This window comes from Hippopotamus amphibius, chromosome 9 (assembly GCF_030028045.1).
Source record: "Hippopotamus amphibius kiboko isolate mHipAmp2 chromosome 9, mHipAmp2.hap2, whole genome shotgun sequence".
Lineage (NCBI taxonomy): Eukaryota > Metazoa > Chordata > Mammalia > Artiodactyla > Hippopotamidae > Hippopotamus > Hippopotamus amphibius.
The window spans coordinates 83,755,596-83,778,157 of record NC_080194.1 but is presented as its reverse complement, the minus strand read 5'-3'; the positions used below and the strand labels follow the sequence as shown (position 1 = coordinate 83,778,157).

Here is a 22,562-nt window from a genome sequence, read left to right as displayed (position 1 = left end):
TTCCCACCCCATCCCTCCCACCCCAAATAATACACCAGTAATAATAGCCAAAAACTACACACATGCTATGCTGTACAAATGCAGAGTTAACACTATTGGGAAGAAGGCTGTGGGTTGTGGAGATGCGCTTTGAAGATCTACAGTATCTTTTGCTCTCCCACATCCCATTCTGCAAGTTTTGTCCTTCATAGAAGGCCCTTTGCTTTTCTCAGCAAAGTTCAGAATGGGTTGCCTTGGAACACTGACCCTCCTTCCCCTCCACCGGGATGGGTGTGCAAACTATACAGCATGGAACTTTTATAAAGCACTTGGGCTGCTGTAGGGCACAGAAACTATACTGGCTCTTCAAAGGACATCTTCTCAAGCCACCTCTATGGTGTCAGGACAAGTAGACCTCCTTCTTTCCCCACCTGAAACCCACAGTCAGATGTGACAGGGGCTGGTACTCAGGAGAGTTCATTCTTGTCATCTTTTTTGTCATCCTCCTCCGAGGGGTAGGAATGCCACGTCAGCCTTTCCTCATAGAAGGATATGACAACCTGTGGGCACTTGACATTGGCTTCCTTAGCAGGGACCAGGTCAGCCTCATCAGAATTCCTCCATTTCATCAGGAACATGAGTTCTCCACTGGAGTCTGTAGCTCCAATAATCCGCTCCAGTTCCAAACCCTGGGCAAAGCCCCGTGGCTTTTCTGACTCTTCTTTCTTCTTCTTTGGTTTGCTCTCCTCCCCCTTGTCTTCCGAATCAGAATCAGCTTTGCGCTTGCCTCCCTCTGATGTATCTGTCTCGTGTGCTGTTTTCTGTGACTGCAGGAACTCAGCAATGAGGTCAGGGCAATCCAGGTTCTCTTCTGGCTCCCATGTGTTGTCCTCATCTGGGAACCCCTTCCACTTTAGGAGGTACTCCACTTTGCCCTTTACCACTCGACAATCGAGAACTTTTTCCACCACATATTCTTCTTCCTCATCTTCTAGCACCTCCTCCACTTTCTTCTTGTTTTGTTTTTACCCCATAGTGCCCGCCAGCTTTCTGGTATAAAGGGTGACGCTGCTCAGAGCAGCGCCCACGAGCCCGAGAGGAATCGGTGCCGCGCTACTGGCGCGTCTTGTCAGGCCGGCCAGGGGAGTGGCGACCAAAAAAGCAACAAGCCGTTGGACCGCAGTTGAGCCCCTCACCGAAGCGGTGTACCACAGGCCCCGGCCAACGGCCCTCCCTCAGACCTTCTATTTGTGTTAATTATCTCTTTCTGTGTAACAAAGTACCTCAGAATCCAGCATCTTAAAACAATAAATATTATCTCACACAGTTTCTGGCTGGGTCATCTGTCTCAGGGTCTCTTATGAGATTGCAGTCAAGTAGTTGGCCAAGACCATAGTCTCTGAAGACCTGACTGAGGTTGGAAGATCCACTTCCAAGATCATTCACCAGGCTGTTGGCAGGAGCCTTCAGCTCTTTGCCATGTGGGCCTTTTTGTATGACTTCCCATGACATAAATGGCTTCCCCCAGAGCATGTGATCTGAGACAGAGTGAGAAGGAGAGCAAGAGTGAGAGATGGAGAGAATGAGAGTGCACACTGAGAGGGAGAGAGAGAGACAGTATCTTTTATAACCTCATCTCTGAAGAGACACATCATCCCTTCTGCCATATTCTATTGGTCACAGAGACCAACTCCTGTACGGTGTGAAAGAGGACTACACAGGGTGTGAATACCAGGAGGTGGGATCATCAGAGGCCATCTTGTAGGCTGGCTACAATACTGTTTTACAGAGAAAACAGAGCAATCAGAAAAGAACTTCCACATGTTTCCACTGCCATATTACCCAATTACCAGTTTATATATTCTATCTTCACTGCTAGTGTTATAATGAACTCTCTCCTGCTGTCTAAGGCCAATCCCTCCAATTGTTCACTAGATGCCATTCCCTCTTGTTCACTAGACCCTGTTCTCTCTTGCCCACTTAAGGACATAGATACAAGAATTCTCCTATCTCTCTCTTGTATTGACAGTTTTCTTTTGTTTACTGGATAATTCCCATCAACAAAACAGATGTGCTGCAATATTAAAGAAAAGATTCCTCCTATGATCCTATATCTCCTTTCAGCTACACATTTCTGTGTCCCTTTACAATAAAACTCATTGACGGCTTCCCTGGTGGCGCAGTGGTTAAGCGTCTGCCTGCCAATGCAGGGGACACAGGTCGATCCCTGGGCCTGGAAGATCGCACATGCTGCAAAGCAACTAAGCCCATGTGACCTAACTACTGAGCCTGAGCTCTAGAGCCCGTGTGCCACAACTACTGAAGCCCACACACCTAGAGCTGGTGCTGTGCAGCAAGAAAAGCCACCGCGATGAGAAGCCCAGGAACCGCAAGAAAGAGTAGCCCCCCTCACCGCAACTAGAGAAAGCCCGTGTGCAGCAACAAAGACCCAAGGAGCCAATAAATAAATAAATAAATAAATAAACTCATTGAAAGAGTTGTCTAAAATGACTGCCTCCAACACCTCCTCCCCCCCCCTTTTTTTTAAACTATTTTTTAAAATTATTTATTTATTTTTTGGTTGCGCTGGGTCTTTGTTGCTGCACACAGTCTTTGTTGCTGCGCACGGGCTTTCTCTTTTTGTGGTGAGCAGGGGCTACTCTTCTTTGCGATGCTTGGGCTTCTCATTGCGGTGGTCTTTCTCGTTGTGGAGCATGGGCTCCAGGCGCATGGCCTTCAGTAGTTGCGGCTTGTGGGCTCAATAGTTGTGGCTCGCAGGCTCCAGAGTGCAGGCTCAGTGATTGTGGCGCATGGGCCTAGCTGTTCTGCAGCATGTGGGATCCTCCCGGACCAGGGCTCCAACCCATGTCCCCTGTGTTGGCAGGTGGATTCTTACCCACTGTGCCACCAGGGAAGTCCCCTCCCCCTGTCTTTTAAGTCTACTCCATCAGGTTTTTGCTCTTAAACTACTCCAAAAATACTACACATATAAAAGTTGTCTGTGCCCTCCATATTGTTAAATCCAATAGTCAATTCTCAGTCCTCATCTTATTTGACCTAAGAGTTTAACACAGGAGGCTGGTCCTCTTCAACAAAAGACTTTCTTCACTTGGCTTTCAAGGTATGCACACTTCTGGTTTTCTTCCTTAGCTTACTGGCTGATCCTTCCCAATCTCCTTGCATACCCTCCTTCTTCCAAGCCTCTATAATGTTGGAAAACACCAGAGCTCAGTTTTTCAGCCAGGCAGGCACCCACCCTGGAATGACTGTACTTGCTGTTCCCTTTTCCTGGAACACCCTTTTGGAAAACTCTCCAGTGATAAGTAAAACAGTTTGTTCCATTAGCTCATGCAAATTTGCATTAGACTCTTTGCTCTGAAGTACCTCAGTGAAGCGTTCTCTAGTTATCCTATCTAAAATTTCATCTCCCATACTCCCCAACACATTTTTTTTTTGGTGCAAAACTATTTTGTTTTAAATTGAGGTATAGTGGAGTTCCCTGTGCTATACAGCAGATTCTTATTAGTCATCTATTTTATACATATTAGAATATATGTCAATACCAATCTCCCAATTCATTCCCCCCCCCAACACTTTTTAATTCTCTTTCTCAGCTTTTACTCTACAATACTTATCAGCACCAGACACATTCGTTTACTTATTCATGAGTCTATTTGGTGACTTCTCATTGTCAATTCCATGGACAAAGGATACCTGCCTGTTTTGTTCACTGCTATATATTTCCAGTGTCTGGAACAACACTGGTATATAGAAATCTCTCAATTATATGTTACATGAACGAACGAATGGGTATGTCTGAGGGATAATTAAGTGTCCCAGGATTACAGCAAAGCTTGGAGCAGACAGGGAGACCACTCATGAGGCTGCGATATTTATATACAAGAATACGTATAAAATCTCTGTTAACGAAACGAGGTGTATGATTTACTGTTAGTTCGTTCCTCAATGAAGCCCTGCCAGCCTCGCCTTCTTCCATCCTTTTCCCGTGCTTCTGTCAGTTGGGCCCCTGTCCCGCCCAATCAGCTCTTCGACCCAACATATTCCTTTCCCTGAAGGATGTGGGATGGGCCCAGCGCCGGAACACTCTGGGCACGGCCGGCAGGGCCACACTTCCGCTCGCCCGTTACCCAGAGGCCCCGCGGACCACCCTTGCCCCACCCGTTCCACGCGCATTCACAAACCCCACCCCCTCAGCGAGACGAAGCAGAAGTGACGTACTTCTGGAGCGCGAAACCCCGCCCCTTACGCCTTCCAGTCTCTATGAGGTGACGCAACCCGGAAGAGGCGGATACAAGGCCGCCAAGGGGCGGGGCGGGACAGCCTTCCGAAAAGTGGCGGTTTACCCGAGACGGTTGTGTTCGTGTCCGTGTTAGCTTGAGTCTGTGGCGACCTGCGACCGATATTAGGCTGGTGCAGTCTCAGTAGGAGACCTGAGAAACAGGCTTTTCTCTGGTCCGGGACTCCCCGGCGTTCAGCGCTTCACCCCATAACCGGATATCGATTACTTGGACTCTTCCTCAGACCCAGGTTCCCACCCCGCACCCTCCTAGGCCCCTTGCCCTCCGCCTGCTATGCTCTTTCCTCCGTTTCCCACGTCGCTGTGCCACCACTGGCAGATCTTTATTCTCTCAGTCAGATTCTTATTACTCCCCCCCGCACCCCTGTTCCTTTCCGAGGGCGAGCTTTAAACATTTCCTTCCTTTATTTCTTCCCCCTTCTATTCCCTTCTTTCCCCTTTCCTTCTTGCTTCTCCATAATCCTTGTCAGGCTACTGCCTTCTCCAAGGCTTCTCTCCTTTTAGGAGCCTGTGGCATACGTGTTAGAGGGTTGAGCTTTTAAGGCGGTCGTTTGAAGATTTTAAGCTTTTCCTCTCTCCTGACCAGGAGTCATAGATGCCAGGAAGTATGGCCCCCCTCAAGAAGCCTCGAAATACCACAAAGTTGCCCCTGGCGTTAAACCCCCTGAAGAGCAAGGACGTGTTGGCAGTGCTGGCCGAGAGGAACCAGGCTGTAGTACCCGTTGGGGCCTGGGTGGAGCCTGCCCCTCCAGATAGTTCAGCAGTCCCGGCATCTGTGAGTGTCAGTTTGATGCAAGAATGGTGGGGTTTCTCCTCCGTCTTTCTTTTTATTAGCCTCTAATCCCTGGTGCTCAGATAAGGTGAGCAGTCTGAGGATGCCGTTCCTCTTCTGTCATAAATAGATATGTTCTTGCATTAGGATTATAGAACAAATATGTATTTGCTGAAACTTGCTGCAGGTTTAGTCGACACAGCCCAATATTTATTACCTATATATGCTTCAGTTTACTTTGCAAACCCTTGATTGCTTTCTATGCGCAAGACATAGGCACCGTTTGTATCTTCCAGACATTCTACAGTGTCGTAGAGATGACGACCACAGTTAATGTAACATTGATTGCCTAAAGTTTATGATGAGTTTTGTAATGGAGATTCAGTAAGATTCAGATGCAGTAAGAGAATAAAGGAGAAAGAGATTAATTCTGATTGGGATTCTGAGAGGGTTTAACTGTAAATTCCATGAGGACAGGGACCATCATGTTTTGTTCATTCCTGTACTGGCATATGGCAAATCTTCAGGAAATTATTTGTTGAATGAATGACTGAGGTAATATAGTTTGTGTTAGTCTTTAAAAGATGGAAATGCTGTAAGTACAGGTCGTAGGGAAGAACATTCCAGATGAAGGGAAACTTTTGTAAATTGACATGTGTGCCTGTTTACAAGATAACTCTCTTCTGTCCCTATTAACACAGGAGGACAATTTCGTAAGACTTTTTTTTCTTTTTTGATAAGAAGATTTTTGATAGTTTTTCACCAAACTATGTCCCTTAGTTATTTGTTCATATATTGTTGTGGCACTTACCATGTTATATTCATAGTAAGTTGTTTACATATCCACTTTTCCTGATGGAGCGTGTAAATATTTCTGGAATGCACAAAATGTGTGAATGTCTTCGGAATGTATAGACAAGGTGCTGAACGTGAGTTGGAGAGTATGAGGTAGATTCTCTTAGTGGTCCTTGATCTCAGAGGAGAAATGAGACATGTTTCAAGTAAGTGTTAAATAGCAATGCGATGGCATGTATGCATTCATTTTATTTATGTTTGCATGGATGTATATACATAAGCATTCATTTATTCCTACTCTATTTCCAGAAAGTATTTTGAGCCTAAGTAGTCTGTAATTAAGTGCTAAGACTATAGCGCTTAATCAAAGAAGAAAGATGTGATTTTGAATTGATGTGACCCAGGAAAGTTTAATGAAGAATTTGGATAATCAAAAAGGAAAGGGGATGATTCTCCAATTAAGGAGAATGGAGAGAGTAGGAAGTTAGCGAGATATATTTAGGATTTTAAGAGTAGATTAGATTGATTGGAGTGGAAGGCTTAGCAGGGGAATCATGGTTGATAGGATTGTGGAAGATAGGAGTGGTAGGAAACCACAGGAAATTCTGGAGAAGGGATTGACTTCCTTCATTGTTTAATATTTACAGATGAATTTCATGATCACATAGTGTTTTCATTAGATTAATTGCTTTAACATTTTTAAAGGTGAGGGAAGGATTGCCTCCTGGGGTCAAATTAGGATGTAATGGCAACAATTTAGGCATGAAGTATAGCACCAAGATTTTAGTGGTAAGGGATGTAGAGGGAAATCCTTGAAAAGGGGATTGAAATGGAAATGAAAAGGGATATATGTAAGAAACATTCCAGAAGAATCAGTAAAATTTGATACAAAGGTATTTTGGTATTTAAGTTACTGACACCTCTTTTTAATTGCCCAAAGGATGACATCATTATAATGTTAATAGCATCAAAATGCCTAAAAACCACCAAGCTTTTCTTTTCTTTTCTTTTTTTTATAATGTCATTCCACATTCTTTTCACCAGTTCATACCCATCACTATTTATTTATTTATTGACTGCGTTGGGTCTTCGTTGCTGCACATAGGCTTTCTCTAGTTGTGGCGAGCGAGGGCTACTCTTCATTGTGGTGCGTGGGCTTCTTATTGCAGTGGCTTCTCTTGTTGCAGAGCACAGGCTCTAGGCGCGCGGGCTGCAGTAGTTGCGGCACATGGGCTCAATAGTTGTGGCTCATGGGCTCTAGAGCACAGGCTTAATAGTTGTGGCGCACGGACTTAATTGCTCCACGGCATGTGAGATCTTCCTGGAGCAGAGATCAAACCCATGTCCCCTGCATTGGCAGGCAGATTCTTAACCACTGCGCCACCTAGGAAGTCCCCACCACCAAGGTTTTCTGTGTTAAAAAGAACCTAAATGTCCATCAACAGATGAATGGATAAAGAAGATGTGGCACATATATACAATGGAATATTACTCAGCCATAAAAAGGAATGAAATTGAGTTATTAATAGTGAGGTGGATGGACCTAGAATCTGTCATACAAAGTGAAGTAAGTCAGAAAGAGAAAAACAAATACCATATGCTATTGCATATATATGGAATCTAAAAAAAAACGGTCCTGATGAATCCAGTGGCAGGGTAAGAATAAAGACACATATGTAGAGCATGGACCTGAGGGCACAGTGGGGGAAGGGGAAGCTGGGATGAAGTGAGAGAGTAGCACTGATATATATACACTACCAAATGTAAAATAGATAGCTAGTGGGAAGCTGCTGCATAGCACAGGGAGATCAACTCAGTGCTTGGTGATGACTTAGAGGGGTGGGATAGGGAGGGTGGCAGGGAGGCTCAAGAGGGAGGGGATATAGGGATATATGTATAAATACAGCTAATTCACTTTGTTGTACAGAGGAAACTGGCACAACATTGTAAAGCAATTATACTCCAATAAACATCTGAAGAAAAAAAAGCCAGTATCTATAAAAAAGATAAATAGAATCCTCACATGTTCCCACATATCAACTCAAAATATTAAAGTCTTGGAGCATGTATAAACAAGTCTCCTTTCCTTCGTTTAAAAAATTCTGATCATTACCAGTTAAAGGCAATTTGATCAAGCATCTAATAGAACTCTTTATCACTTTAGCATACATAGCCTGGGGAATTCACCTGTATTAACAGATGTAGCTCTTGTCAGCTCAGAACTTCTAAAGCTTAGTTACCCTAAGATCATGTCTATGCTAAAGGGAAATGCCTAAGCATTTTTGTTCCCAAGTTTCAAGGAGCCTTCAGAATTCCTAAAAATGCCATAGTTTGAGACTGCTCCTTAATTAAATTATCATCCAAAGACACTGCTGTCCCATCGGCATATATGGCTATTGTATTGTCTTGTAATTTATCTGATTATCTAATGTTGTGTAAGAAACCACTCTAGAACTTAATGGCATAAAGCAAACAATACTGTGCATCAGGAATTTGAGCAGGGCACAGTGGGGATGGCTTCTCTGCTCCACAGTGTGAGCCCTCAGTTGGGGTGACTCCAGTAGCTGATGATGTCTGGAACAACTTGACTGAATTCTGGCTGGTGGCTGAATTTCTTGGTTCTCTATCTGGTGTCTGCTGGGCTGTAATGTCCTACATGGCTTTCTCACTCATATATCTGGCACTTGGTCAAGGATGACTGGAATGGCTGGGGGCTGGCTGGATATCTTTCTCTTTCCACGTGATCTCTCTACTTGGCTAGTGTGGTCTTACCTAGGTGGAAGTTGCTTTATGACCTTGCCTGGGAAGTCATGGAGCCAATGCTTGTGCCTTAGTCTATTAGGTATACAGTCAGAGTACATTCAGTATGGGAGATGACTACACAGGAGCATATATACTGGGAGGCTTGATTCACTGGGGGCAGAAGGGGAGATCATCTTTGGGGACTAAGGACTATGTAATCTAAGTATTAATTCCATCATATATAAATTATCCAAAGGTATTCTTTGATTGTCCTGAGAAACACTTCATTCTATATTGCCCCCTTGGATACTCTATAGGGTGCAAAAAGGCTATGAAGAATTGGTTGCACAATTGAAACAATACAGTTGTCCCTCAGTATCTGGAGGGGGGAATTTGTTCCAGGACCCTTCCTCCCCTGCCTCCCCCACCTGTGGATACCAAAATTCCCAGATGCTCAAGCACTTGTAAAAAATGGCATAGTATTTGCATATAACCTATGTGCATCCTCCTATATATTTTAAATCACCTCTAGATTACTTATAATACCTAACACAGTGTAGATGCTATGTAAATAGTTGCCTGTGCTTGGCATATTTAAGTTGTGCTTTTTTTGAACTTTCTGGAAAATTTTTTTTTCATTCATGTTTGGTTGAATCTGAGGATGAGGAACCTGTGGATACAGAGGGCTGACTATTTTTGTTTACCCAGTATTTCTTGAGTTTATATGATTCTGGGAACCTCGTAACATCCCATGGGACAAGTATTTTCAGGTTCTGGTTGCCTTACACAATAGTGTTGCTAAGAAAAATATGTTGCTGAAATATGGTGCAGTCTTATCTTTGTTTTACACTTGGGATGCACAGTTTGGAACCAATCATGCACTTCAATAAGACGTTTGATAATCTCAAGGTAGAGGTAAAAGAGGGCAGACAGAGACAATGGGAATAAAAGATAGAGGCAGGATGGCTTAAATTTGTCTGGGCCTTGACTTAATTTGAGTGTCTTGTTCAGGCTTTGCATATATATCTCTTTTGGAGTTATTTTATCTAATTATTCATTGATATTTGTTTTGTATATTCTATTCCTATGGTACATTCTTCTGTAGAATAGTTTATGGGATAGATCTCTTGGAAATTTTAATTTTAATTGGAGTTTAAATTCATTTGATTTTGAGAATTTAATGACTGAAATAATTTGAGGCACCTCTTAGAATTAGAATTTGGAATCACTGTGTTAGAAGAAGGGATAGATAGGAGGTATGATGATTTCATTTAATTTGAAGATTCCTAATGGAAGAGAGACATAGTCAAGAGAAAAACGGTACAGTATAGGGCGTAAGTGTTGGAGTCAGAGAAACTTCTAGCTCTGCTACTTACCAGCTATAAGATGTTGGGCTACTACTAAAGATTAATCTTTCTAAGCTCCAATTAACTCATCTTTAACATAAGAGATAAGAATACCTAGCATTGGTGCCGAGACGAGCTCGGCGACTCGAGGTGAGTGACGGGTGCCGCAAGCTTGAAGAAGACACAGACACAGACTGAAGAGAAAAGTGGGACCAGGGGGCTCAAGACCTCTCGGATCAAGAGCCCTGCTGACTCATCCCAGGTTGCTTTTATTGAGTTCGTGGGCTAACATTCTCAGGTTATACTCATAAACAATCAAAGGCCTCACATGACTGAGGCAATTATCTTTGTTTACTTCCTGGGTCCCAGTTGAGCAGGTGTGGATTTGAGCTGGGGGTGGAGAGCAAAACAGCCCTGGGGGCAGGAGACCTCTCTCAGATATTAGGGGGTCTGTGCCCCACCCCTGTTGGCCCCTCTGCGACTGTGCCTGTCTTAGGTTGTTCCTCCCTTGAGGAATCTTACCCGTCTCTGGCTAACCAGTCATCCTCTAGGGCCAGACAGGGTGATATAAGGAAGGCTCTATGCACCACCCCTGTTGGCCCCTCTGCGGCTGTGCCTGTCTTAGGTTGTTCCTCCTCTGAGGAATCTTACCCGTCTTTGGCTAACCAGCCATCCTTCAGGACCAAACAGGGTGATATTAGTCTCCACACCCCGCACCCTCAGTTCCTCCACTGCTCAAGCAGGACATTCTGAATCCCATCGCTCGGCCCACATACTTCAACATTTTCAAGGTTTCAGAAAGGTTCCCGAATGTCTTCCCACACATTGGGATTTCCCAGGTGGCACAGTGGTTAAGAATCTGCCAGCCAATGCAGGGGACAGGGGTTCGATTCCTGGTCTGGGAAGATCCTACATGCTGCGAAGCAACTAAGCCCGTGCACAACAACTACTGAGCCTGCTCTCTAGAGCCTGTAAGCTCCAACTACTGACGCTCACGTGCCTAGAGCCCAAGCTCGGCAACAAGAGAAGCCACCTTACTGAGAAGCTGGCGCACCGCAATGAAGAGTAGTCCCTGCTCTCTGCAACTAGAGAAAGCCTGCGTGCAGCAATGAAGACCAAAACCAGCCAAAATGATAAACTAAAAAAGAGAAATAAACATATATATATATGAAAAAAGAATACCTAATATTGGGGGTAGTTTTGAAGATTAAGTGATATAAGATAAAGTGCTTGTCTCATAATAGATCTTTAATAATGGTAACTACTGATATTATGATGACTATGATTGTTATTCAGAGTACTTCAAGGAGGTGAACAGTGATCAAGGACTTGTGATAAAATGTTCCAGATTGTTTAGAATGTTTTGGAATTAAGTATTATATAAATATTGCATACCTTTGTATTCAAGGCTCTGTGTTGAATACTGTAGGGGAAACAAAGGAGAATTAAATACATTTCCTGCCCTCAAAGAATTCACACTCTAATGGGGGCATATTATACTCAGCGTTAGTAAGAATGAGAGGTACTTGTGGGTATTGGGTGGTCTTGAAGACTGAGTAGGCCTTTTCTAGGTGGAGATGACAGGAAGGGCATGCTAGATTAAAAATGAAGCATAATTCTATTTTATAATAGGACATAGTGGGTAAGTGGTGAGCAATCTGGTATATCTGGACTATTTTACTCATTTTAGAAAATTTACCATAAGATAGGTTTGAATTGGTTCGTTAAGAATTAATGAAGATACTTTTAGTTCTCGGTACAATGAAAAATTAAGGTTTGATTTGAGTGCTCACAGATTCCAATTTTTAGTTTGTGATTTGGTTTAAGTTATTGGTACTCACTAGCTAGGTCTAGATTATCAGCTCTGAGCTCCTGTGATTTCTTTACTGTACGGGGAATTTTGGATTATAGAACTGAATTATTTTTTCAGGATTGTATCCTGACTGCTTTGTGTTTACAACAGAGTCCTAATAGGCAAAATTAATGGGACATTTAAGTTTATTTTCTATCTTTCATCTTTAAAGGCTTCAGCATATATGATTGAAGAAGAACTAAAGGAACAGCTAAGAAAGAAACAAGAAGCTCTGAAGCGTTTTCAGAGACAAGTCAAACGTCGAGTAAATCAGCAAATTAGGCTGAGAAAAAAGCAACAGCTTCAGAGGTCTTATGAAACCGTAAGTTCAAAAGTGAACCCGAGTAAAGATTGAATGAGAAGTGTGCCTGTCATGAGAAATGTTATTAGGCAATAACAGAATCACTTTCTTTTGATTCCAGGCTTTGTGTAATCTGATTTACTATTGAGGGCAATAGATTTATATATAGAGAAACTGTTGTTTCTGTTTCCTGTGTTGTTCTGACTTCCTCTTTTGCTTTCACCAAATAGTTATAAACAATCTTAGAGTCTGGGGTTGGGGTTTGAACTCTGGCTTTGCTGCCTATTAGTTATGTGACCTTGGGCTAATTACTTAAATTCTCTTGGCTATAGTTTCTTTATTTGTGAAATGGGGATATGATACTTGTTTCACAGTGGTGTTTTGAGAATTATGTCACGTAAATTATTAGCACATAGTAGGTGCCTAGTAAATGTTAGTTTCTTGCCAGCTAAAGTTTTCCCCTTTCTCTCCCCAACCCTGGTTTTAAATCTTTTTTTGGCTGCTTATGGGCATTAGTTGATTACACTGGACCGGGGGCGAATCTCACGAAAGGAATCTCACTCTTTCTTCTTTTGTGTAGGCAGAAAAAGAAGGCTCTATAGCCATGCACTCTTCAGATCCAACACACTTAACTCCTAAAAGAACAAGTGTTTTTCCCAACAATTTGAATGCTGCTATTGGAAGTGCTAGGTTGCCTCCTTCCCAGAAGCTTGAGGATGGAATAGAAGATAGAGAGAATCAGGATGAACTATTCCAACAACAAGCCGAGGCTGTAAGTACATATTCATTTTATTTTATATCTCTGCCTTTTTTTAGGTATATGACATACCCAGGCTATGATGTAGAGATTAGGAGGTGTACATTCAACTTCGCTTTTTATCACTTCCTCTTTTTTTACCTTTGTAAAATTGGGAATTGTGGGGTGATGTTATTTTTTATATATATTTTAAATTTATATTTATTGGTCAGACAATTAAGAATCTCCTAAAGAAAGGTGCCAAATTGTTAGAGTTCAAAACTTATTAGAAAGAGCTTGAGATCAAAGAATGTAGATTTTCCAATTATACTGAAATTGTGTTGTGGGTAAAGTTACTCTCAGTTCGTAGCAAATGGACAAAGTGATTCCTAATCTCTGTTGCAAAAAAGTTCAGTACATATATGGGGCTTTCATTGATTATTTTTTTTTAACTTTTTAAAAATTATTTATTTATTTATTTATTTATTTATTTTTGGTTCCATTGGATCTCCGTTGCTGCATGTGGGCTTTCTCTAGTTGCGGCGAGAGGGGCTACTCTTCATTGGGCTTCTCAGTGCGGTGGCTTCTCTTGTTGCAGAGCAGGGGCTCTAGGCATACAGACTTCAGTAGCTGTGGCATGTGGGCTCAGTAGTTGTGGCTTGTGGGCTCTAGAGCTCAGGCTCAGTAGTTGTGGCGCACGGGCTTAGCTGCTCTGCAGCATGTGGGATCTTTCCAGACCAGGGGCCAAATCCATGTCCCCTACATTGACAGGTGGATTCTTAACCACTGTGTCACCAGGGAAGTCCCTCATTGATTATTTTTGTTTCTTTTTTCTGTCTTTCAGTCTGATTATCACAATAAATTGATCTATAGGTCAAGTGATAATATAGTAAATTCTAAATTTACATATTCAGAATTTTTTAATGTAACTTTTTAGTGATTCACTTTAAATACCTAATATTTAAAAATTAACCACCATGAGTAGATTCATCTACTCAGATCATTTGATGCCATCTAATCAGCACCCCCAACCCCTTAGTGCACCTAGGCTTTTGTTCAGTTGATTCTTCAACTCTGCTGTGGGAATAATCCTTTATGTTATCATTTTAAAATGTAATCCTAGGGTTAGTGAGAGGAGAACAAATATGTGGAGAATTATATTATGTGAAAATAAAGTTATGTGATTGCTAACATGCTTGGTCATAAGTATGAAGCAAATCTGATTGTGCTGTTAATATAAACAGGGAAATGTTATGTTGAAATACTTTTTTAAAAGATTGTTTCTCTGCCCAAACTATGACTTTTTCTCATTGTTGTTTGGTTTATAGTGATCATTTTTATGATCATTTTTCTTTTCTTTTTAAGATTATGAACAATTTACTGAACAAATATTTATTGAGCCAAGTACTGCATAAAGTGACTGAGATGGGCACAGTCTTTGCTTTCATGGTGCTTGTAGCTATAAATCTCATCGTGGTGAGGATTTTATTTCAACTGTGTAATACATAAATAGGACACATCAGTACACAGATATCTGAATGTGCTGTGTTTGTTAAACATTGTAGGCATACTAATGATATGTGAAATAGGACCTTTCATGGGTTTATATTTCCAAGTAGAGATACAAAGCTAATAGACCCCCATTCTATTAGATAATAACATGGAGGTATTTGCTGCATTTGTTGATAAATTTGTGCAGTGGAAGTCCAAAACTTTTTTAATTCCGAGGAAATAGTTGGGGAAGAATTCCTGGAATAGGTGGAATTGAGCTGTGTATTTTAAATTGATAAACTGAATTGAATTGGTAAATTCAAGAGAATTTTGAGATAGGAGGAACAGTAAAAGGTCTAGAATATGTAATGAGCTTAGTATATTTGCTAATAAGTGATAGAACTTTTCTAATTGATAGTTTACAGAGTAGAATAACAGAAAATGAGGTTAGATAGGTAGGAGAAAATCAGGTTATGAAAAGCCTTAAATGTTACCAAAATTTAAAAAGTGTTTGTACCCTGTTTTTTTCTTTTTTCTTTTCTTTTCTTTCTTCCTTTTTTCTTTTTCTTCTTCTTTTTTTTTTTTGGCTGTGCCATGCGGTTGTGGGATCTTAGTTCCCTGATCAGGGATTGAACCCGTGCCCCCTGCAGCGGGAGTGTGAAGTCTTAACCATTGGACAACCAGGGAATTCCTGACCCTGTTTTTTTCTTAAAAGAAAATGAACTACTGAGGAATGTTCAGTGACTTAAACTACTTTAAGCCTGTAAACTTTTGCCCATACAATGCCATGACAATAGATGCTCAATTTTTTTTAGTCTAACTTTCTGTTGCAGTTTCTATCCACTAGATGTCACTAAGAACTAGACAGTGAGACAGTGTTCAAACACTAACTCCTTTGGGTCAGTTCCAGGCAAACTGGGAGAGTTGGTCACCCTGTCTCTGTATGTATTCTCTGTTCTTTACTTATTTTTCTGCTACTAACTGGTATTCTCATCATCACGGTTCCTAAACTTTGGCATACTTAAGGCTCGTTTAGCCTCTTCTCTCCAGCTCAGGATCTTTTAGGTCCAGTTCCTGTCTCTGACTTTTTCTCTGAACACTTCCTAGTTCATTATGTAAGGTAAGGAATCTTTATTGGCCCCTCCTGCCTCTTTGCATTAAGTGTAGGTTACTGGCCAGCCTCTAGCTTGGTATGCCTACTTAGTGATGAAAGAAAGCTAATGCAGTTGATGCAGCGTATTGGGGTTCATGGGCTACACTAAGGGCCTCATTTGAGTTGAAGTTTTAATTGTACAGTATTCTTGTGGCTTTAGAAAAGTCTAACACACTTAAAAATAAATGTTATCTTTTGCAAGAAAACTATATTGTACTTGGCTAGAATTCAACTTTGGGTAGACTTTTATGGCATTAGCATATGTTTAAAAACTGGTATTAGGGGGCTTCCCTGGTGGCGCAGTGGTTAAGAATCTGCCTGCCAATGCAGGGGACACGGGTTCGATCCCTGCTCCAGGAAGATTCCATGGAGCAGCTAAGCCCGTGCGCCACAACTATTGAAGCCCGTGTGCCTAGAGCCCATGTTCTGCAATAAGAGAAGCCACTGCAATGAAGAGTAGACCCTGCTTGCCACAACTAGAGAAAGCCCGCGCACTGCAACGAAGACCCAATGCAGCCAATAAATAAATAAATAATAAAAGAATAAATCTGAAAAAAAAAAACCCAAAACCAAAATAGAGCTTTAAAAAAAAAATTAGTATTAGGCCTGCATGGTAATAGAGTAGGTGAAATTCTATAAATGTCAGAGCTCATCGGTATTCTTTTCCCATGACCTACATGTTATTGTTACATTGTTTCATTTATATAATTACATATAAATTCTGTCTTGCTAATTCCTAATTTTCTGAATAAATTAAAAAGAACTGAAGAAAATATGAACGAGTGGGGAACATTGTCATAGTAGATATCTATTTGTCAAATTTCATCCTACATATTTGCTTGAAGTTTTTTTTTAATTAAGTAATTTATTTGCTGCACTGGGTCTTTGTTGCTGTGCTCGGGCTTTCTCTAGTTGCAGAGAGCGGGGGCTACTCTTTGTTGTGGTGTGTGGGCTTCTCATTGGGGTGGCTTCTCTTGTTGCGGAGCACAGGCTCTAGGTGCGCATGCTTCAGTAGTTGTGGCACACGGGCTTAGTTTGCTTCATGGCACGTGGAATGTTCCCGGACGAGGGATCAAACCCATGTTCCCTGCATTGGCAGGAGGATTCTAAACAGTGCGCTACCTGGGAAGCCCCTGCTTGAAGTTTTAAATTTTAATATATGATGATTGTTTGCTTTAGATCTTAAAATTTAAGTCTAAAAATTTGGTTATTTGAATCTCAAAATTTGTTTATATAGTACATTTTAATTTTATCTGCCAGAACTCCCTTTCCTTATTGATAGCTAGGTTTTCTATGTAATTATGTGATAATTTATTTCCATCAGGGAAATTTTAAGTCTTGGTTAGTGATTCGGTGCCAGTCTTTGTTGATAACAACAGCTACAAAAGAATGAAAATTGTGTCTGAGCTTCTAGTAAAGAAAAGACTTTTGGGGGAGTTCCCTGGCAGTCCAGTGGTCAGGACTCAGTGCTTTCACTGCCGTGGCCTCGGGTTCAGCCCCTGGTTGGGGAACTATACCACCCCTTACCCCCCCCCAAAAAAAAGGAAAGACTTTTGGTCAAATTTTATGTTTTAGTTACACAACACAACACATATATATGCTTAAACTTACATATGTAAATATATATATGTACACATACAGACACTCACAAATATATGTAGTCATCACCATTATCTTGCAATAAGAGAAGTATACTTATATGCCTGTTCATTTTATATAATTTGATTTGTAACATCCCCCATCTTCTTTGTTTTTGTTTAATGCTTATTAACATTAACTTTGGTCTTTGTATTAGTTTCCTGTGGCTGCTATAGTAAATTACCCCAAACTTAGTGATTTAAAATGACAGAAACTTTTTCTTTCACAGTTGTGGAGGCCAGAAAGTCCAAAATCAGTTTCACTGAGCCAAAATCAAGGTGTCTGCAGGGCTATGCTCCTTCCACAGATTTGTTCCTTGGCTCTTCCAGCCTTTGGTGTCTGCTGGCATTCCTTTGCTTGTGGCCACATCAAACCAGTCTCTGCCTCCATCTTCATCTCTTCTGTATGTCTGATCTTCCTCTCTCTTATAAAAACACTGTGATGGTGTTTAGTCCCCATCTGGATAATCCAGGATTATCTCCTCATCTCAGAATCCTTAACTTAATCACATGTGCAAAGGCCCTTTCTCCTTATAAAGTAACATTTAAAGTTCTCAGGGATTAAGACCTAATATCTTTGGGTGGCTCTTATTCAGCCTACTACAGTCCTCATAGCAGGTCACTGAAAGGGTCTTTGGGTTGATTTGATGAAGGGTTATGGTAGTGACAGAGAAACTGAATGTAGTATATAGTCCAACTGCTGGACCAGTTGAAATATCCTGCTTAAGGGACTAAAATCAACCTGCGACTCTAATAGAGGTTTGGACTTGATGGAAAGTGAAGATTATGTACACTTATTTTAAATCTGTTACAGCAAGTATTTTGCATCCTTGGTCACATTGTGCAGGGCAATAATGTCTACCACACTTGGCAGTGAGTAAAAGCAGTCATGTTCATGGCTCTGTATTTTTTCATAACTTCAACTACAGATATATTATCTTTTTGTGTTGTGATTAACTCTATCTTGACCCCTTTAGCCCCTCTGCACTAATCAAATTTGGAACTGCTCCTCTTAGTAGAATAAAGAGTAATGTTTCAAGCTGATTTCTTTGGCTAGAGGCAAGGACCTTCTAGAAGGAAGGACAAAACAGAGGTGATATGTTGTAAGAAAACCAGGCTGGTAGCAAGAAAGTGTTTTTATCTCTAGGTCACTATTAGTAAATATCATAAAGTATGTGTTGTTTATAATCTGTAAATCATAGTCATTATTTCCCTTTAAAGGAGAAATGATGTCATTAAACTTTCACTGGATGGGTTAGAACTGGTCATGGCTTTGCCATAATTTCACTGAGTAGTATAGGGATATGCTTTTCTGTGTTTTCCTTAAAGGAACATTCTGTACAGATATGTGAAATGTAAAATAGGCTGTGCTTCTCTGAAAAAGAAATAAAAATAAGTACTTACTGAAATTGCTAGGTAGAGGTAAGGAATGAACACAAAATTAGCATATTTAATATTAATTTTTGTTATCAGTTGAGTACTTGAAACAAATTGGTTCTGTTGAGATGTTTGAATTTGTGTTCTAAATTAACTTAGGAAGGCTTCCTGGAAGAAGAGAGAGATTTGAGAAAGGACTAAATAACTATAGTCTTCAAATGTTACAGGTGGAGAAGGGACTCATGTAAATAGGAAAAAGGATTTTAGGGGAACTAGGAATAGATTCTTCTTGCAAGGAGTGATAAAAGTGATCAGGCATGCAAGGACAAATTGAAGAAATAACTCTTTATTAAGAAGATAGAGAGAAGGTAAGGAATGTGTCTGCTTAATAATTTCCAAATTCACACTTTTAGGTTCTAATATTTTTGTGTATATACTTAATATAAAGCATACATTATTAAAAAATGATTTGAGTAACAGCACTTAAGTCAAGTTATGAAATGCAGTCTCTTAGAATAATGAAAATAATGTTGTAAATACACTTATCAGCAGATCAGAAAGTCTCCTTTGCAAGTAATCCTCTTGTCTCAGGTCTGGCATTTTTTAATAATAGGGGCCTGTTTTCCTGTTGGAACACTTAGTGAATTTGGTGTTAAGGCTTTGGCCTGTTTTTGTTTTCTTTTTTTCCCCTTTCCTTGACAGCTTAGTCAAACCATGAAACAAGCGCGTCACCGGCTGGCATCATTTAAAACTGTGAATAAAAAAAATGCACCAGTGTTTCCAGATGATCGAAAGAAAAACTTTCCCACCCAAGAGGTAAATTAAATTCTAATGAGTTGTTTCTAGAAATACAGATAAAAAAATAGGGTAAAGATGAATTTACATCTCGACATTATTTAGAACTGAAAAGTAATTGGAGATAACCTTAATTATCCACTAATAGGGAGGGGTTTAAAAATTATGATATATCCTTTTATAGCTATTATCAAAAATATCATGCTTTCAAAGGATATCTGAGGACTGGGGAGAGTGTCTGTGATATAAAGTTGAGTGGAAAAGGTAGGATATAAAATTAGATACAATATAAGCTCAATTTAAAAAATTCATTCAATAAATATTTATGGAATGTCTACAATTGCCAGGCATTGTTCTAGAAGCAGAACTTAACAGTGGTGAAAAGATAGACAAGGAGCTCCTGTGCTGGTAGGTAAGCAAATAATAAACAAGCAAATAAATACAGAAGATAATTTCAAATGCTATGAAAAAATAAAGCAAAATACCGAGATGGGAAGAGAATGCTGTGTGCACAGACAAAGGCTTGGAAAGAAATGGACCAAGAGGTTAATACTGATTATTTCTGCATAGTGTTATTACAGGTGATTTTTATTGTTTTCTTTTGGTTTTCTTTACTGCAGAAACTTTCCATAATGTATATATATTTAAATTTTTAATCAGGAAAAAGTTAATACCACTATTTTTTTTAAAAGAAAGAAATCCTTCTGATTCAAAATATAAAATAAAGTTAGAGTGAATAATTGGAACCTATATATGGAGTTAGACTTAAAAGAATATTTAAAGCTATGCTTGTAACATTACAATCTTTTGGTGCCTTCTTATTTCTATGTTCACAAATTTGGATGCTAAACCCATGTATTTTTATGTGTTTACTTAATTTTAGCATTAATTTCAAGTTTTGATAGGCAGCATTGGTGAAATAGACCATTAATTAGTTTTTTTTTACAATTTTTTTTGATGCCATTATGAACTCTGTCTCTTGCTTAGTTCTTTCTCAGTTTTGCTTCCTAATTGGTTTTTTTTTACATTTTCCTAGGTTACATATATGTTTATATTCTATTTTTGTACTTTTTCCTCAAGTATCTCAGTGCAACCATCAAAGATATGTCTCTTATGTTTGTAGTTGGTAGAATACTAAGCTGTAATGCCTTCCTTTTAGGTGTAATTAAGGAATTTATAGTTAAATATCAAAAACAAGTGGGCATGGGTGTGCCTACATGTGACATTCCATCTTAGGTGCATTAAGTATGGTTATCTTTTTCTAGGATTGCCTTGTTGTGACTTAAGACAGAGTTTCTTTTGTAACTAAATTCTTAACTTGGTTTCTTGACAATTTTCATACCTCTGCCATGGATTTGGCAGTACTATAGTTTGGTCCATTAGACTGACTTTCCAGTACTGCTAAAAAGAGATGATTGGACACATTTAACTTAAACCAGAAAAAAATGGGTTATCAGATCCTAGAGACTGATATTTTACATTGTGCGGAATATGTTCAAAACTTTCAGTTGATGTTTTCCCAGAAAGAATACTGTTCCAAGTCTGACTGAAATAATTATCCAGTAGAAGGGAGGAGGATTAAGTCTAAGATAACATCCTTGTATAAACCAGTTTTATACGTCACAGGTGCCATTTAAGTGTAATTTATGATGATGGTGATGGTGAATTTGGGCTAGCTGCTTGCTTCCAAAGAATGCATGTGTGTTTTTCAGGTAAAACATCACAAACAACTCTACTCCATATAATTGAGAATGACCTAAGAAATTAGTGAAAATTTTCTCATCAAGTGTGTAGTCTTTCCCTCAAATCTGAACAGTTTCTACCCACTCAGTTGTTTGAAGGAGGAATCTACCAGTCAGAAAGAATAATCTAGGGGCTTCCTAGGTGGTGCAGTGGTTGAGAATCCACCTGCCAATGCAGGGGACATGGGTTCAGTCCCTGCTCCAGGAAGATCCCACATGCCTCAGAGCAACTAAGCCTGTGCACCACAACTATTGAGCCCCTGTGCTGCAGCTACTGAAGCCCACGTGCCTAGAGCCCGTGCTCTGCAACAAGAGAAGCCACGGAGCCCGTGCTCCGCAACAAGAGAAGCCACGGTAATGAGGAGCCCCCGCACCACAACGAAGAGTAGCCCCCACTCACCGCAACTAAAAAGAAAGCCCGCGCACAGCAAAAAAAAGACCCAACACAGCCAATAAAATAAGTAAATAAATAAATTTATAAAAAAGAAAAGAAAGAACAATCTATAACCCAGTTGAACTCTGACTTCGTTTTCTTGTTAGACTTATTTTTACTGACATTAGAATCTATTTGGTTGTTATTGTTGTTCTAGATTTAGAGATACACATAGGAAATATATTTGCCTTGCCCACTTGTTAGATCAAGACAAAACGATAAGCCTTCTAAAATTGTTACTAGCTAGGACAGGGGCAAATTGTCATTTATAAAAATAAGATATTCCCCTACCAGGAATCATATGTTTGATATGTAAGTGATTTGTTTGTATACTTGAAATGAAACTCACTATTCTGTATTAGACTGCCATAACCTGCTAGGATTGCTCCAGATCTTTCACAAAAACTCAACTTGGTGTCATGGGCATATTGCTGTCTCTAGACCATTTATATTTGCATTAATTTTTCTTTTTTTCAGAAAGCACTTTGTAGGAAACCATCATTCACCAGGATAAATATAGGGATAAGAGGAGAATTGCCCCTTGAGGTCCATCAGGGTCTTTTTTTTTTTTTTTTTTTTTTGGCACCACGGGCTTAGTTGCTCCGTGGCATGTGGGATCTTCCTCGAGTAGGGATCGAACCTGTGACCCCTGCATTGGCAGGCGGATTCTTAACCACTGCGCCACCTAGGAAGCCCCCATCAGGGTCTTTTAACTCTTGTAGATTACCAGAAATTTATGGAAGATCAGGTAGGGAAATATAAAGAGTAGAGAGAAAAAAGATGCCTTGTTAGAACTATCCACAGCTAATTGAGGGTGGGCTTAAGTATTAAGATTATAGTGTCCAATAATTGTTCTTTTCTAACAGTTTTATTGAGCTATAATTCACATACCACACAATTCACCCACTTAAAGTGTATGCTTCAGAGGTTTTTGGTGTATTCACAGGGTTGTGCAGCTGTCACAACAATCTAATTTAGAAGATTTTCTTCATCCCTAAAAGAAGCCCTGTATCCATTAACTGTCACTCCCCAGTCCCTCCCCGTCCCTAACCCCAGTACTAAGCAACCACTAAACTACTTTCAGATTTGTTTA

General features: G+C 40.2%; 1 protein-coding gene and 1 pseudogene across 5 annotated transcripts in view; one reads left to right on the top strand and one right to left on the bottom strand.

Moving 5' to 3' along the window:
* Nucleotides 1-445: 445 nt before the first annotated feature.
* On the bottom strand, nucleotides 446-1,214 carry LOC130829047 (chromobox protein homolog 1-like; annotated as a pseudogene).
* Nucleotides 1,215-4,317: 3,103 nt separating this feature from the next.
* CCDC15 (coiled-coil domain containing 15) overlaps nucleotides 4,318-22,562 on the top strand; it is a 58,498-nt gene continuing 40,253 nt past the window's right edge. For 4 of the 5 annotated variants that reach the window (XM_057695992.1, XM_057695991.1, XM_057695995.1 and 1 more), the window contains exons 1-5: nucleotides 4,318-4,527; nucleotides 4,884-5,072; nucleotides 11,977-12,126; nucleotides 12,686-12,877; nucleotides 19,202-19,315. In XM_057695992.1, the coding sequence (XP_057551975.1) occupies nucleotides 4,893-5,072; nucleotides 11,977-12,126; nucleotides 12,686-12,877; nucleotides 19,202-19,315 (636 nt within the window). In that variant the 5' untranslated portion in view covers nucleotides 4,318-4,527; nucleotides 4,884-4,892. Of the gene's footprint in view, nucleotides 4,528-4,883; nucleotides 5,073-11,976; nucleotides 12,127-12,685; nucleotides 12,878-19,201; nucleotides 19,316-22,562 lie in introns of those variants that run through there. The other variant, XM_057695993.1, reaches the window with a different exon arrangement.